Genomic DNA, 15,173 nt, shown 5'->3' with positions numbered 1-15,173 from the left:
ATGGGTCCAGGACCCACAGAGAACCTTGTGATGGGTGCAGGACCCACAGAGAACCTTGTGATGGGTGTAGGACCCACAGGGGACGTTGAGATGGGTGCAGGACCCACAGGAGACATTCCAATGGGTGCAGGACCCATAGAGGACATTGCTATGGGTCCAGGACCCACAGAGAATGTTGTGATGGGTGTAGGACCCACAGGGGACGTTGTGATGGGTGCAGGACCCACAGGAGACATTGCTATGGGTGTAGGACCCACTGGAGATGTTGAGATGGGTGCAGGACCCATGTAGGACATTGTTATGGGTGCAGGACCCACAGGAGATGTTGCAATGGGTGCAGGACCCATAGAGGACATTGCTATGGGTCCAGGACCCACAGGGGATGTTGTGATGGGTGCAGGACCCACAGGGGACATTGTGATGGGTGCAGGACCCACAGAGAACCTTGTGGTGGGTGCAGGACCCACAGAGAACCTTGTGATGGGTGCAGGACCCACAGGGGACGTTGTGGTGGGTGCAGGACCCACAGGGGATGTTGAGATGGGTGCAGGACCCACAGGAGACATTCCAATGGGTGCAGGACCCATAGAGGACATTGCTATGGGTCCAGGACCCACAGAGAACGTTGTGATGGGTGTAGGACCCACAGGAGATGTTGTGATGGGTGCAGGACCCACAGGAGACATTGCTATGGGTGCAGGACCCACAGGGAACCCTGTGATGGGTGCAGGACCCACAGGAGATGTTGTGATGGGTGCAGGACCCACAGGGGACGTTGAGATGGGTGCAGGACCCACAGGAGACAGTCCAATGGGTGCAGGACCCATAGAGGACATTGCTATGGGTGCAGGACCCACAGAGAACCTTGTGATGGGTGCAGGACCCACAGGGGACATTGAGATGGGTGCAGGACCCACAGGGGGCGTTGTGATGGGTGCAGGACCCACAGAGAACCTTGTGATGGGTGCAGGACCCACAGAGGACGTTGTGATGGGTGCAGGAACCACAGGGAACCCTGTGATGGGTGCAGGACCCACAGGGGACATTCCAATGGGTGCAGGACCCCATAGAGGACATTGCTATGGGTCCAGGACCCACAGAGAACGTTGTGATGGGTGTAGGACCCACAGGGGACGTTGAGATGGGTGCAGGACCCACAGAGAACTTCGTGATGGGTGCAGGACCCACAGAGAACCTTGTGGTGGGTGCAGGACCCACAGAGAACCTTGTGATGGGTGCAGGACCCACAGGGGACATTGTGATGGGTGCAGGACCCACAGAGAACCTTGTGGTGGGTGCAGGACCCACAGGGGACGTTGTGGTGTGTGCAGGACCCACAGGGGACGTTGAGATGGGTGTAGGACCCACAGACGACATTGTGATGGGTGCAGGACCCACAGAGAACCTTGTGGTGGGTGCAGGACCCACAGAGAACCTTGTGATGGGTGGAGGACCCACAGGGGACCTTGTGATGGGTGCAGGACCCACAGGGGACATTGCTATGGGTGCAGGACCCACAGGGGACGTTGTGGTGGGTGCAGGACCCACAGGGGACGTTGAGATGGGTGCAGGACCCACAGAGGACCTTGTGATGGGTGCAGGACCCACAGGGGACGTTGTGGTGGGTGCAGGACCCACAGGGGACGTTGAGATGGGTGCAGGACCCACAGGAGACATTGCTATGGGTGTAGGACCCACAGGAGATGTTGAGATGGGTGCAGGACCCATATAGGATATTGCTATGGGTCCAGGACCCACAGAGAACATTGTGATGGGTGCAGGACCCACAGGGGACATTGAGATGGGTGCAGGACCCACAGAGAACGTTGTGATGGGTGCAGGACCCACAGGGGACATTGCTATGGGTGCAGGACCCATAGAGGACATTGCTATGGGTCCAGGACCCACAGAGAACCTTGTGGTGGGTGCAGGACCCACAGGAGACATTGTGATGGGTGCAGGACCCACAGAGAACCCTGTGATGGGTGCAGGACCCACAGGAGACATTCCAATGGGTGCAGGACCCATAGAGGACATTGCTATGGGTGCAGGACCCACAGAGAACCTTGTGATGGGTGCAGGACCCACAGAGAACTTGTGATGGGTGCAGGACCCACAAGGGACGTTGAGATGGGTGCAGGACCCACAGGGGTCCCACCACGATGGGTGCAGGCCCCACAGCCACCCCCACCGACACCATTCCTTCACCATCTCAACCCCCTTCCCACCAACCAACCCCCTCCACAACGTCCCCAGCTGCACCCACCACGAGCCCCCCCGAAGAAGTTCATGGACCTTCTGCAAACGCGGCACATTTTTGCCCCCGTGACCCCCCCGAAGTTCGTTACCTCCAGGGGCGGGGGGGGGGGGGGTAATTTGCATGTTTATCTTTAAGATTAATTAGCCAAACCCCTTGACGGGACTTCCCGAGAACCTCCGGGTCACCCCACATCTGCCGCCGCCTCCTTGCCAAGACCTTCTCGGAGCTCCAGCAAACATGAGGAGGAGCCAAATGTTCTGCAGAGCTTCTGCGGGGGGGGGGGGGGGACAACCCACGGCGGCGTCTTGAGAAGGAGAAAATTGGCCGATTCCGACGTATTTATGGTGGTTTTTTATTTTTTTAGGGTTTTTTTTGCTTCATAAAAGGGGCAGGAGGAGCCCAAAACCCAACTTTTGAGGGGTTGAGCTCACGTTGGTGCCTCTTTTCTCCTCTCCTGGCCCTTCCCTGGTGGAATCAGGACAGCGACGCAACGAGGTAAGAGATTTTCTCCCCTCCTTAAATCCCCTTTCCTTAAAACTCCTTAAATTACATCATTTTCCCTTAAAATTACCCAAATCGAGGTGAAACGCTCCCAAAATTACCCAAATCGGTGCAAAAAAATGAGGTTTGTGCTCCAGATGTTGAGTTTCTTCTGCAAAATCCAGCTGCTCCTCAAAAAATCCCGGTCACATCATCCACCTTCCACCCTGCCTCAGTTTCTCTTTTATTTTTGGGTAGGAAAACACCTAAATTAGTTTTTTTTTAACCAAAATCCTCTGATTTACGCCTAAATTTACTCCAGCGACTGATTCTTCTCGAGAGGGTCCAAGTTGGCTTCAACCCCCACGTTGAGGCAACGCGGGATGAGGAAAGGGTTAAAACACACCCGAAAAAACCTGTTTTTCCGCATTTTTCGCTCCAAAATTTAAATAAATCAACTTTCCTCACCCAAACGCTTCCAAAAATGACCCAAATCATTTATTTTGGGTTAAAAAACGCCAAAAAGAGCCCGATTGGTGGTTTAATGACAAATGTTTTCCCTCCGGCGCGTCGTTGAGTTGCTTCATCTCTTGGTTAATTAATTTTTTTGGAGTTTTAACCAATTTTTAGCATTTTGTAGGAGGTGGGATGAAGTTCTCCATCGCTTTCCTCCTCCTGATGATGGGTAGGTTGAAAATTAATTAATAAAAAATAAATTAAATTAAATTATTAATTTTAAAAATAATTAAAAATTAAATTAAACATCTCCATGGTTACTCCAGGGTTAATTTTTTGTCTTCTCCAGGAGCTGTGGTGGGCGTCCAACCCCCGCGAGAAAAAGGTGGGTGTCGGCGTCGCGTTTGCCTTAATTCACACTATTTCCACCCAAAACGGGGGTGTTTCTGGGAGCAGAAGAAGTCAACCCCCCGTTGAACATCAGGAAGGCCAAACCTGGTGGATTTCACCCCAAAATACCTGAGGTTTGGGGAGAGGGTCCTCCACCACCTCAACCCACCTCCTCAACCACCCAAACCTGGTGGATTTCACCCCAAAATACCTCAGGTTGGGGTGGGGTTGGGGAGAGGGTCCTCCACCACCTCAACCCACCACCTCAACGGCCCAAATCTGGTGGATTTCACCCCAAAATACCTGAGGTTTGGGGAGAGGGTCCTCCACCACCTCAACCCACCACCTCAACCACCCAAACCTGGGGGATTTCACCCCAAAATACCTGAGGTTGGGGTGGGGTTGGGGAGAGGGTCCTCCACCACCTCAACCCACGCCCAAACCTGGTGGATTTCACCCCAAAATACCTGAGGTTGGGGTGGGTTTGGGGAGAAGGTCCTCCACCACCTCAACCCACCACCTCAACCGCCCAAACCTGGTGGATTTCACCCCAAAATACCTGAGGTTGGGGTGGGGTTGGGGAGAGGGTCCTCCACCACCTCAACCCACGCCCAAACCTGGTGGATCTCACCCCAAAATACCTGAGGTTGGGATGGGTTTGGGGAGAGGGTCCTCCACCACCTCAACCACCCAAACCTGGTGGATCTCACCCCAAAATACCTGAGGTTGGGGTGGGTTTGGGGAGAGGGTCCTCCACCACCTCAACCCACCACCTCAACCACCCAAACCTGGTGGATTTCACCCCAAAATGCCTGAGGTTTGGGGAGAGGGTCCTCCACCATCTCAACCCACCACCTCAACCGCCCAAACCCTGTGGATTTCACCCCAAAATACCTGAGGTTGGGGTGGGTTCGGGGAGAGGGTCCTCCACCACCTCAACCCACGCCCAAACCTGGTGGATTTCACCCCAAAATACCTGAGGTTGGGGTGGGGTTGGGGAGAGGGTCCTCCACCACCTCAACCCACCACCTCAACTGCCCAAACCTGGTGGATTTCACCCCAAAATACCTGCGGTTGGGGTGGGGTTGGGGAGAAGGTCCTCCACCACCTCAACCCACCACCTCAACCACCCAAACCTGGTGGATTTCACCCCAAAATACCTCAGGTTTGGGGAGAGGGTCCTCCACCACCTCAACCCACCACCTCAACCACCCAAACCTGGTGGATTTCACCCCAAAATACCTGAGGTTGGGAGGGGTTGGGGAGAGGGTCCTCCACCACCTCAACCCATGCCCAAACCTGGTGGATTTCACCCCAAAATACCTGAGGTTGGGGTGGGGTTGGGGAGAGGGTCCTCCACCACCTCAACCCACCACCTCAACCACCCAAACCTGGTGGATTTCACCCCAAAATACCTGAGGTTGGGGTGGGTTTGGGGAGAGGGTCCTCCACCACCTCAACCCATGCCCAAACCTGGTGGATTTCACCCCAAAATACCTCAGGTTGGGGTGGGGTTGGGGAGAAGGTCCTCCACCACCTCAACCCACCACCTCAACCACCCAAACCTGGTGGATTTCACCCCAAAATACCTGAGGTTGGGATGGGTTTGGGGAGAGGGTCCTCCACCACCTCAACCCACCACCTCAACCGCCCAAACCTGGTGGATTTCACCCCAAAATACCTGAGGTTTGGGGAGAGGGTCCTCCACCACCTCAACCCACCACCTCAACTGCCCAAACCTGGTGGATTTCACCCCAAAATACCTGATGTTGAGGTGGGGTTGGGGAGAGGGTCCTCCACCACCTCAACCCACCACCTCAACCGCCCAAACCTGGTGGATTTCACCCCAAAATGCCTGAGGTTGGGGTGGGGTTGGGGAGAGGGTCCTCCACCACCTCAACCCATGCCCAAACCTGGTGGATTTCACCCCAAAATGCCTGAGGTTGGGGTGGGGTTGGGGAGAGGGTCCTCCACCACCTCAACCCATGCCCAAACCTGGTGGATTTCACCCCAAAATGCCTGAGGTTGGGGTGGGGTTGGGGAGAGGGTCCTCCACCACCTCAACCCATGCCCAAACCTGGTGGATTTCACCCCAAAATGCCTGAGGTTGGGGTGGGGTTGGGGAGAGGGTCCTCCACCACCTCAACCCACCACCTCAACCGCCCAAACCTGGTGGATTTCACCCCAAAATACCTGAGGTTGGGGTGGGGTTGGGGAGAGGGTCCTCCACCACCTCAACCCACCACCTCAACCACCCAAACCTGGTGGATTTCACCCCAAAATGCCTGAGGTTTGGGGAGAGGGTCCTCCACCATCTCAACCCACCACCTCAACCGCCCAAACCCTGTGGATTTCACCCCAAAATACCTCAGGTTGGGGTGGGTTCGGGGAGAGGGTCCTCCACCACCTCAACCCACGCCCAAACCTGGTGGATCTCACCCCAAAATACCTGAGGTTGGGGTGGGGTTGGGGAGAGGGTCCTCCACCACCTCAACCCACCACCTCAACCGCCCAAACCTGGTGGATTTCACCGCAAAATACCTGAGGTTGGGATGGGTTTGGGGAGAGGGTCCTCCACCACCTCAACCCACCACCTCAACCGCCCAAACCTGGTGGATTTCACCCCAAAATACCTGATGTTGAGGTGGGTTTGGGGAGAGGGTCCTCCACCACCTCAACCCACCACCTCAACCACCCAAACCTGGTGGATTTCACCCCAAAATACCTGAGGTTGGGGTGGGTTTGGGGAGAGGGTCCTCCACCATCTCAACCCACGCCCAAATCTGGTGGATTTCACCCCAAAATACCTGAGGTTGGGGTGGGTTTGGGGAGAGGGTCCTCCACCACCTCAACCCACCACCTCAACCGCCCAAACCTGGTGGATTTCACCCCAAAATACCTGAGGTTGGGGTGGGGTTGGGGAGAGGGTCCTCCACCACCTCAACCCACGCCCAAACCTGGTGGATCTCACCCCAAAATACCTGAGGTTGGGGTGGGGTTGGGGAGAGGGTCCTCCACCACCTCAACCCACCACCTCAACCACCCAAACCTGGTGGATTTCACCCCAAAATATCTGAGGTTTGGGGAGAGGGTCCTCCACCACCTCAACCAACCACCTCAACCGCCCAAACCTGGGGGATTTCACCCCAAAATACCTGAGGTTGGGATGGGTTTGGGGAGAGGGTCCTCCACCACCTCAACCCACCACCTCAACGGCCCAGATCTGGTGGATTTCACCCCAAAATACCTGAGGTTGGGGAGAGGGTCCTCCACCACCTCAACGCACCACCTCAACCGCCCAAACCTGGTGGATTTCACCCCAAAATACCTGAGGTTGGGAGGGGTTGGGGGAGAGGGTCCTCCACCACCTCAACCACCCAAACCTGGTGGATCTCACCCCAAAATACCTGAGGTTGGGGTGGGGTTGGGGAGAGGGTCCTCCACCACCTCAACCCACCACCTCAACCTTCGCCTTCCCGCAGCGTCCCTGCTCTACCCCTACGGGCTGGCCCAAGGTGACCAGAAGAACCCCAAGCTTGATGATGGGACATCAAAGAAGGTCTCCCTCGCCGTGCCCTTCACCTTCTACAGCAAAGAATACCGAAGCCTTTACGTACGTGACCCAAAATCCCATAATTTTCACTTAATTAATTTTTTCTAATTAATTTCTACTTAAATTTCTAATTTCTAAGCTGGAGGGGGTTTCTTCTGGTGCATCAAAGCATCATCGTATGGTTGATAGGCCTCCAAAGGAGACCTACACCCTTCTGGAGCACTGGTTGGGAGGTCCATGGTCAAGTTTAGGGTGATCCATCCCATCCCACCTCCTCATTTGATGGCGCTGGAGATACAACAGTGACCTAAACACCTCCAATATGGCCGCAGAAGACAGTGGTAGGACCACATCTGGGTCCTGGGTCCACCTCCAGGGTCCCACAACCACGTCAAGGTGGTTGACCCCGCGTGGTAAGTCCACATCTGGGTCCTGTGGCCATCTCCAGGGTCCCACAACCACGTCAAGGTGGTTGACCCCGCGTGGTAAGACCACATCTGGATCCTGTGACCATCTCCATGGTCCCACAACCACGTCAAGGTGGTTGACCCCACATGGTAAGACCACATCTGGATCCTGTGTCCATCTCCACGGTCCCACAACCAAGTCAAAGTGGTTGACCCCACGTGGTAAGACCACATCTGGGTCCTGTGTCCATCTCCAGGGTCCCACAACCAAGTCAAGGTGGTTGACCCCACGTGGTAAGACCACATCTGGGTCCTGTGTCCATCTCCACGGTCCCACAACCATGTCAAGGTGGTTGACCACGCGTGGTAAGACCACATCTGGGCCCTGTGTCCATCTCCAGGGTCCCACAACTAAGTCAAGGTGGTGACCATGCGTGGTAAGACCACATCTGGATCCTGTGTCCATCTCCATGGTCCCACAACCAAGTCCAGGTGTTGACCCCATGTGACAGGGCACCAACAGAAGTTGCCACCACACTGGGGTTGACCAAGTGTCTTCCACAGGTCAACAACAATGGCGTCGTCTCCTTCGACGCCCAGGTCAACCAGTACACCCCCGACCCCTTCCCCCTGGCTGACGGACGCCCCTTCGTGGCCCCGTACTGGGCGGACGTGGACAACGTGCTGGGAGGAGATGTCTTCTACCGAGAGACCACCGACCCGACTCTGCTGGCACGCATCACCGAGAACATCAACCAATACCTACCCAAGATCCCCTTCACCGCCACGTGGGCTTTTGTGGCCACCTGGGACCACGTGGCCTACTACGGCTCTACCACCAACAAGGTAAGGTGACTTGAAGGCCAAGTTGAGGTCAGACCCACCAGAGACAAGGGCGTGGCCACAGGCACATGGATTTTGGAGAGCGAAACGGGTCATGGCCTCAAGTCCACCATCTTTGGTGACTTGAGGATGGAGACACGCCCCAACCTGAGCTCTGTTGGACCTTCAACCCTTCTGTTGACCTTACAATCCATGTGTTGGTCTTCAGGCCCCACCCATTGGCCTTCACAACCTATTTGTTGGCCTCATGACCCGTTTGTTGGCCTTACAATCTACTTCTTGGCCTTTGTGACCTCTTCCTTGGCCTTCACGACCCACTTGTGGCCTTCACGACCCATTTGTGGCCTTCACAACCCATTCATGGCCTTCACAACCCCTTTGTGGCCTTCACAACCCCTTTGTGGCCTTCACGACCCATTCGTGACCTTCACGACCCATTCATGACCTTCACAACCCATTTGTGGCCTTCACAACCCATTCATGGCCTTCACAACCCATTCAGGGCCTTCACGACCCATTTGTGGCCTTCACGACCCATTCGTGGCCTTCACAACCCATTTGTGACCTTCACAACCTATTTGTGGCCTTCACAACCAATTCATGGCCTTCACAACCCATCCGTTGGCCCCCATGACCCATCCATTGGTCTTTCCCACCCCTTCATGACATTTGAGGTGGGCAGATGTCCTCTGATCACTCTGTCCTACCAGCCAGCCTTGGAAGGGTAGATGAGACACCACGGAGCTCCTAAACTGTCCCTAGGGGTTGTCATGAAGGTGTCACATCCAAACCTTTGCTCCTCAATTAATTTATGGGGGTTTTTTTGGTGTTGAAGGCCACTTTTTCCACGACACTTCTCCTCTGGCCACCTCGTGAGGAGAAAGAGGTTGTGGTAGAGCATCAGTCTGAAGGTAGACACCAAAAAACCCCAGCCTAGATAGGCCATGCTTGGCCAAGATGGCTTCCTTGCACATCTCAGGGCAAGAAGTCTACACCTACATGCTAAATCCCACCCATACCTACTCATCCCACCACTGATGGTGTCATCTCCACTCTCCAGGGCAACACCTTCCAAGCCACCTTGACCACCGACACCAAGAAGTCCTTCATCATCCTCAACTACTGGGACATCCAGTGGACCACGGGGGCAGCAAGCGACGGTGACGCCGAAACAGGTCTTGGAGGGACCCCAGCCCACGTACGTGGAGGTGAAGGAGAAGCTGAGGGAGATGGGATGAAGGGAGTTGAGGAACGGGGGAGGAGGTTGACCACTAATGGTTTTTTTTGGCCCAAGGTAGGACTTTGGCCCACAATTTTTTTTGTAGAAGACAATGTTGAAGATAGGTTGGCCCATCATGGTGTTTGGGGACACCACCAGGTTCACCCAAGACTGGAAGGTGGCCTGGACCATTTTTGGGGGACAATGCCAATGGTAGGATGGTGGCCCACAATATTTTGGGGGGAAAACATCAGGTTTACTCACGGTTGGAGGTTGTCCCACACCATCTTCTGGGGATGACGATGATGAAGGTTGGAGGTTGGTCCACAAGGGGAAAACACCAGGTTCACTCATGGTAGAAGGTTGTCTCACACCACGTTCCAGGGACAACGATGATGAAGGTTGGAGGTTGGCCCACCATGGTTTTGGGGTTTTCCACCAGGTTTGCTCATGGTAGAAGGTTGTCCCACACCATCTTCTGGGGACTGCGATGATAAAGGTTGGAGGTTGGTCCACCATGTTTTGGGGAAAACACCAGGTTTGCTCATGGTAGAAGGTTGTCCCACACCATCTTCTGGAGACAACGATGATGAAGGTTAGAGGTTGGCCCACCATGGTTTTGGGGTTTTCCACCAGGTTTGCTCATGGTAGAAGGTTGTCCCACACCATCTTCTGGGGACTGCGATGATAAAGGTTGGAGGTTGGTCCACCATGTTTTGGGGAAAACACCAGGTTCACTCATGGTAGAAGGTTGTCTCATACCACGTTCCAGGGACAACGATGATGAAGGTTGGAGGTTGGTCCACCATGTTTTTGGGGTTTTCCACCAGGTAGAAGGTTGTCCCATACCATGTTCTGGGGTCAACAACGATGAAGGTTGGAGGTTGGCCCATAACATCTTTGGGAGCCAACACCAGGTTCACCAAAGATTGGAGGTTGCCCCACAACGTTCTTTGGGGACACCACCACCGGTAGAAGGTTGTCCACACCCGTTGGGTGAGGTTGACCACCACCATCTTGGTTTCCTTCCCAGGCTGGTTTCAACAGCGGCGACGACACCAACTTCTACAACATCCCCGGCTCCCAAACCGACGCCATCATCAACATCACCCAGACCTCCAACGTCAACGTTCCGGGGCGTTGGGTCTTCCAAGCAGATGACTTCAAGGTCCCCGGGGTCCCCCCGGAGGTCCCCAAGGTCCCCGAGAGCAACAACTGCTGGTTGTAGGGTGGATTTTTGGGGTGGAAACCTACAAAAAAGGGAAAATTTGAGAATTAGGTGGAAAATTGGTTCCTCCTCTTGAGTTCTTGGTTCCTCAAGATGTCGGAGGTGGAGGGACCATCCCAGTTGTCCCAGTTGTCCCCAGTTGTCCCCCGCGTTGGGCAATAAAACCGCAACTGAGACACCGCGGCTCCGTGTCCTCATTTCCCACGCGGGTCCGGGGGGGGTTTGGGCCCAGATGTGAAGGAATTCATCCAATTGTTTACCTTTTTGTGCATTAATTTACATATTTTTGCATATTTTGTGCATGAATTTACATTTTTTTCCCCTCTGCACACATAAATATTTTTTTTTTTGTGTCTATATCTGCAAATTTATGATTTATTGCCCAATCTGCCCCAAAATTTATGATTTTTTTGGTACATTTATGACTTTTTGCCTCCGTGGGCATAAATTTATGCTAATTTTTTACCGGCAGCTTCATGAATTTGTGATTTTTTGCCTTCAACGGGCACAAATTTCTCATTTTTTACCTTCCATGTGCCCAAATTTCTGATTTTTTACCATTTATGTGCACAAATTTCCGATTTTTTACCTTCTTTGTGCATAAATTTCTCATTTTTTACCTTTTTTGTGCACAAATTTCTCATTTTTTACCTCCTATGTGAATAAATTTCTCATTTTTTACCTTATTTGTGCCCAAATTTCTCATTTTTTACCTTCTGTGTGCACAAATTTTTGATTTTTTACCATTTATGTGCCCAAATTTCTCATTTTTTACCTTCCATGTGCACAAATTTCCCATTTTTTACCTTATTTGTGCCCAAATTTCTCATTTTTTACCTTCTATGTGAATAAATTTCTCATTTTTTACCTTATTTTTGCCCAAATTTCTCATTTTTTACCTTCTCTGTGCACAAATTTCTCATTTTTTACCTTCTTTGTGCATAAATTTCTCATTTTTTACCTTTTTTGTGCACAAATTTCTCATTTTTTACCTTATTTGTGCCCAAATTTCTCATTTTTTACCTCCTATGTGAATAAATTTCTCATTTTTTACCTTATTTTTGCCCAAATTTCTCATTTTTTACCTTATTTGTGCCCAAATTTCTCATTTTTTACCTTCTGTGTGCACAAATTTTTGATTTTTTACCATTTATGTGCCCAAATTTCTCATTTTTTACCTTCCATGTGCACAAATTTCCCATTTTTTACCTTATTTGTGCCCAAATTTCTCATTTTTTACCTTCTATGTGAATAAATTTCTCATTTTTTACCTTATTTTTGCCCAAATTTATCATTTTTTACCTTCTCTGTGCCCAAATTTCTCATTTTTTACCTTCTATGTGAATAAATTTCTCATTTTTTACTTTATTTTTGCCCAAATTTCTCATTTTTTACCTTCTCTGTGCCCAAATTTCTCATTTTTTACCTTCTGTGTGCACAAATTTCCCATTTTTTACCTTCTTTGTGCCCAAATTTCTCATTTTTTACCTTTTTTGTGCCCAAATTTCTCATTTTTTACCTTCCGTGTGCACAAATTTCCCATTTTTTGCACTTCATTTGCATAAATTCATATTTTTTTTACCACTGTGCATGATTTTTCACACTCTGTGCCCAAATTAACGATTTCTTGGACTCAAATTAACAATTTCTTGGACTCTACGTCATGTATTTATGATTTTTCCCCCTTTTTTGGCATAAAATGCCCCAAAAAATGATTTCCAACTGCTTTGGGCTCATTTTATTTCAGATAATTCCGGATTTTTTGCCCATTTTTGGACATTTTTCGGCATTTTTTGTCCCAAGGGACGAATTCGGGGGCAAAAATCCCAATTTACGGGCAAAAAAATCACCTAAAAAGCCACAAATTGGGATTTTTTTTCCCTAAAAAGTGATTTTTTCCCTAAAATAAAGTGGTTTTGCGTGTGGAAATGAGCACAAGCATGCAACACGCGTGTAACACGCAACATGCAACACAAAACAGGCATGTACATGTGTGCACAACACACGACACATGTGTAACACGACATACGTGTGCAACACAACACACACTAGGTGTGAACACACAACACTCGACACACACTAAGTATGCACACATGTGCACAACACACAAGCACCCATGACATGCCCTGACATGACACAACACACACAACACGCAACTTGGCACAAAGACCCCCAAAAACGCACCCACAACACGCTCTGACATGACACAACACACACAGCACATACCACACACAAACAACACACAACTCAGCACAAACACCCACAAAACCACACCCACGACACGCTCTGACATGACACAACATGCTCTGACACGACATACACACACAACACACAAGTTGGCACAAACACCCCCCAAAAACACACCCACAACATGCTCCAACATGACACAACACACACAGCACATACCACACACACACAACACACAACTTAGAACAAACACCCCCCCAAAATGTTGCACGCACAACACGCGCCGACATGACACAACACACACAGCACATACCACACACACAACACACAACTCAGCACAAACACCCCCCCAAAATGTTGCACGCACAACACGCTCTGACATGACACAACATGCTCCAACACGACACACACACACAACACACAACTTGGCACAAACACCCCCAAAAAACACACCTACAACACACTCCAACATGACACAACACACACAACACACACAACACACACCACCCACAACTGAGGACAAACAACCCCCAAAATGTTGTGCCCACAACACGCTCTGACATGACACAACACACACAGCACATACCACACACAACACACACACGCAACACACAAAACACACAAATTAAGACAAGCCCCAAAAATGTTGCACCCACAACGTGCTCCAACATGACACAACACGCTCTGACACAACACACAACTTGGCACAAACACCCCCCAGAAAACACACCCACAACACGCTCCAACATCACACAACACACACAGCACATACTACACACACACAACACACAACTCAACACAAACACCCCCAAAAACACACCCACAACACGCTCTGACATGACACAACACACACATGCACTCACAACACGCTCCAGCATGACACAACACACAAACCACACAAATTAGGACAAACAACCCCCAAAAACACACCCACAACATGCTCTGACATGACACAACACACACTGCACATACCACACACAGCACACACACACACAACACACAACTTAGAACAAACACCCCCCCAAAAACACACCCACAACACGCTCTGACATGACACAACACACACAAGACACGCAAGACACACAAAACACACAACTCGGCACAAACACCCCCAAAACTTTGCACCCACAACACGGTCCGACACGACACAACATACACGACACACTACACACAACTCAACACAAACACTCCCAAAACTTTGCACCCACAACATGCCCTGACATGACACGACACACAACACACAACTTCGCACAAACACCCCCCCAGAAAAAGCCCCCACAACACGCTCCAACATGACACAACACACAAAACACACAGCACAAAGACCCCCAAAATGTTGCACCCACAACACGCTCTGACATGACACAACACACACCACACACACACCACACACACACACACACAACTCAGCACAAACACCCCCAAAAACACACCCACAACACGCTCTGACATGACACAACACACACACAACACACACAACACACAACTTGGCACAAACAACCTCAAAAACACACCCACAACATGCTCTGACATGACACAACACACACAACACACAACACACACAACACACACACACAACACACAACTTAGGACAAACAACCCCCAAAATGTTGCACCCACAACACGCTCTGACATCACACAACACACACCACACACAACACACACACAACACACACAACTTGGCACAAAGACCCCCAAGCTCCCCCCACAACACGCTCTGACATGACACAACACACACTGACATGACACACACACACACACAACACACAACTTGGCACAAACACCCCCCAGAAAACTCACCCACAACATGCTCCAACATGACACAACACACACAGAACATACCACACACAACAAACACACACACAACACACAACTTAGGACAAACACCCCCCAGAAAACGCCCTCACAACACGCTCTGACATGACACAACACACACCACACACACCACACACAATAAACACACACACACACAACTCAGTACAAACACCCCCAAAATGTTGCACCCACAACACGCTCTGACATGACACAACACACACAACACACACAAACACACAACTTGGCACAAACACCCCCACACCCGCAACATGCTCCAACATGACACAACACACACTGACACGACACACACACACAACACACAACTTGGCACAAAC

At 51.2% G+C, this 15,173-nt stretch overlaps 1 protein-coding gene across 2 annotated transcripts; it reads left to right on the top strand.

Moving 5' to 3' along the window:
• Window positions 1-2,546: 2,546 nt before the first annotated feature.
• Window positions 2,547-11,014, top strand: LOC137677425 (sushi, nidogen and EGF-like domain-containing protein 1). 2 transcript variants are annotated; one of them, XM_068424728.1, is made up of 7 exons: window positions 2,547-2,755; window positions 3,381-3,425; window positions 3,546-3,581; window positions 7,069-7,199; window positions 8,111-8,392; window positions 9,450-9,587; window positions 10,642-11,014. In XM_068424728.1, exons 2-7 carry the CDS (start codon window positions 3,389-3,391, stop codon window positions 10,834-10,836), a joined length of 819 nt encoding a protein of 272 aa, XP_068280829.1. In that variant the 5' UTR covers window positions 2,547-2,755; window positions 3,381-3,388; the 3' UTR covers window positions 10,837-11,014. The 2 variants fall into 2 exon arrangements, with proteins under 2 accessions (XP_068280829.1, XP_068280830.1); XM_068424729.1 differs by having other exon boundaries at window positions 3,371-3,425.
• Window positions 11,015-15,173: the final 4,159 nt, after the last annotated feature.

The sequence above is a fragment of the Nyctibius grandis genome, unplaced genomic scaffold (genome assembly GCF_013368605.1).
Source record: "Nyctibius grandis isolate bNycGra1 unplaced genomic scaffold, bNycGra1.pri scaffold_59_arrow_ctg1, whole genome shotgun sequence".
NCBI lineage: Eukaryota > Metazoa > Chordata > Aves > Nyctibiiformes > Nyctibiidae > Nyctibius > Nyctibius grandis.
The sequence above is the reverse complement of the archived record's forward strand: the minus strand, read 5'-3'. Positions and strand labels throughout refer to the sequence as shown.

What these genes read in the sequence shown, in the direction of transcription:
- LOC137677425 (XM_068424728.1), top strand. Translation starts at nt 3,389, where the DNA reads ATGAAGTTCTCCATCGCTTTCCTCCTCCTGATGATGG. An exon ending in CCAACCCCCGCGAGAAAAAG is followed by an intron (nt 3,582 to 7,068) that starts GTGGGTGTCGGC and finishes GCCTTCCCGCAG; the next exon opens with CGTCCCTGCTCTACCCCTAC. An exon ending in TTGGAGGGACCCCAGCCCAC is followed by an intron (nt 9,588 to 10,641) that starts GTACGTGGAGGT and finishes TTTCCTTCCCAG; the next exon opens with GCTGGTTTCAACAGCGGCGA.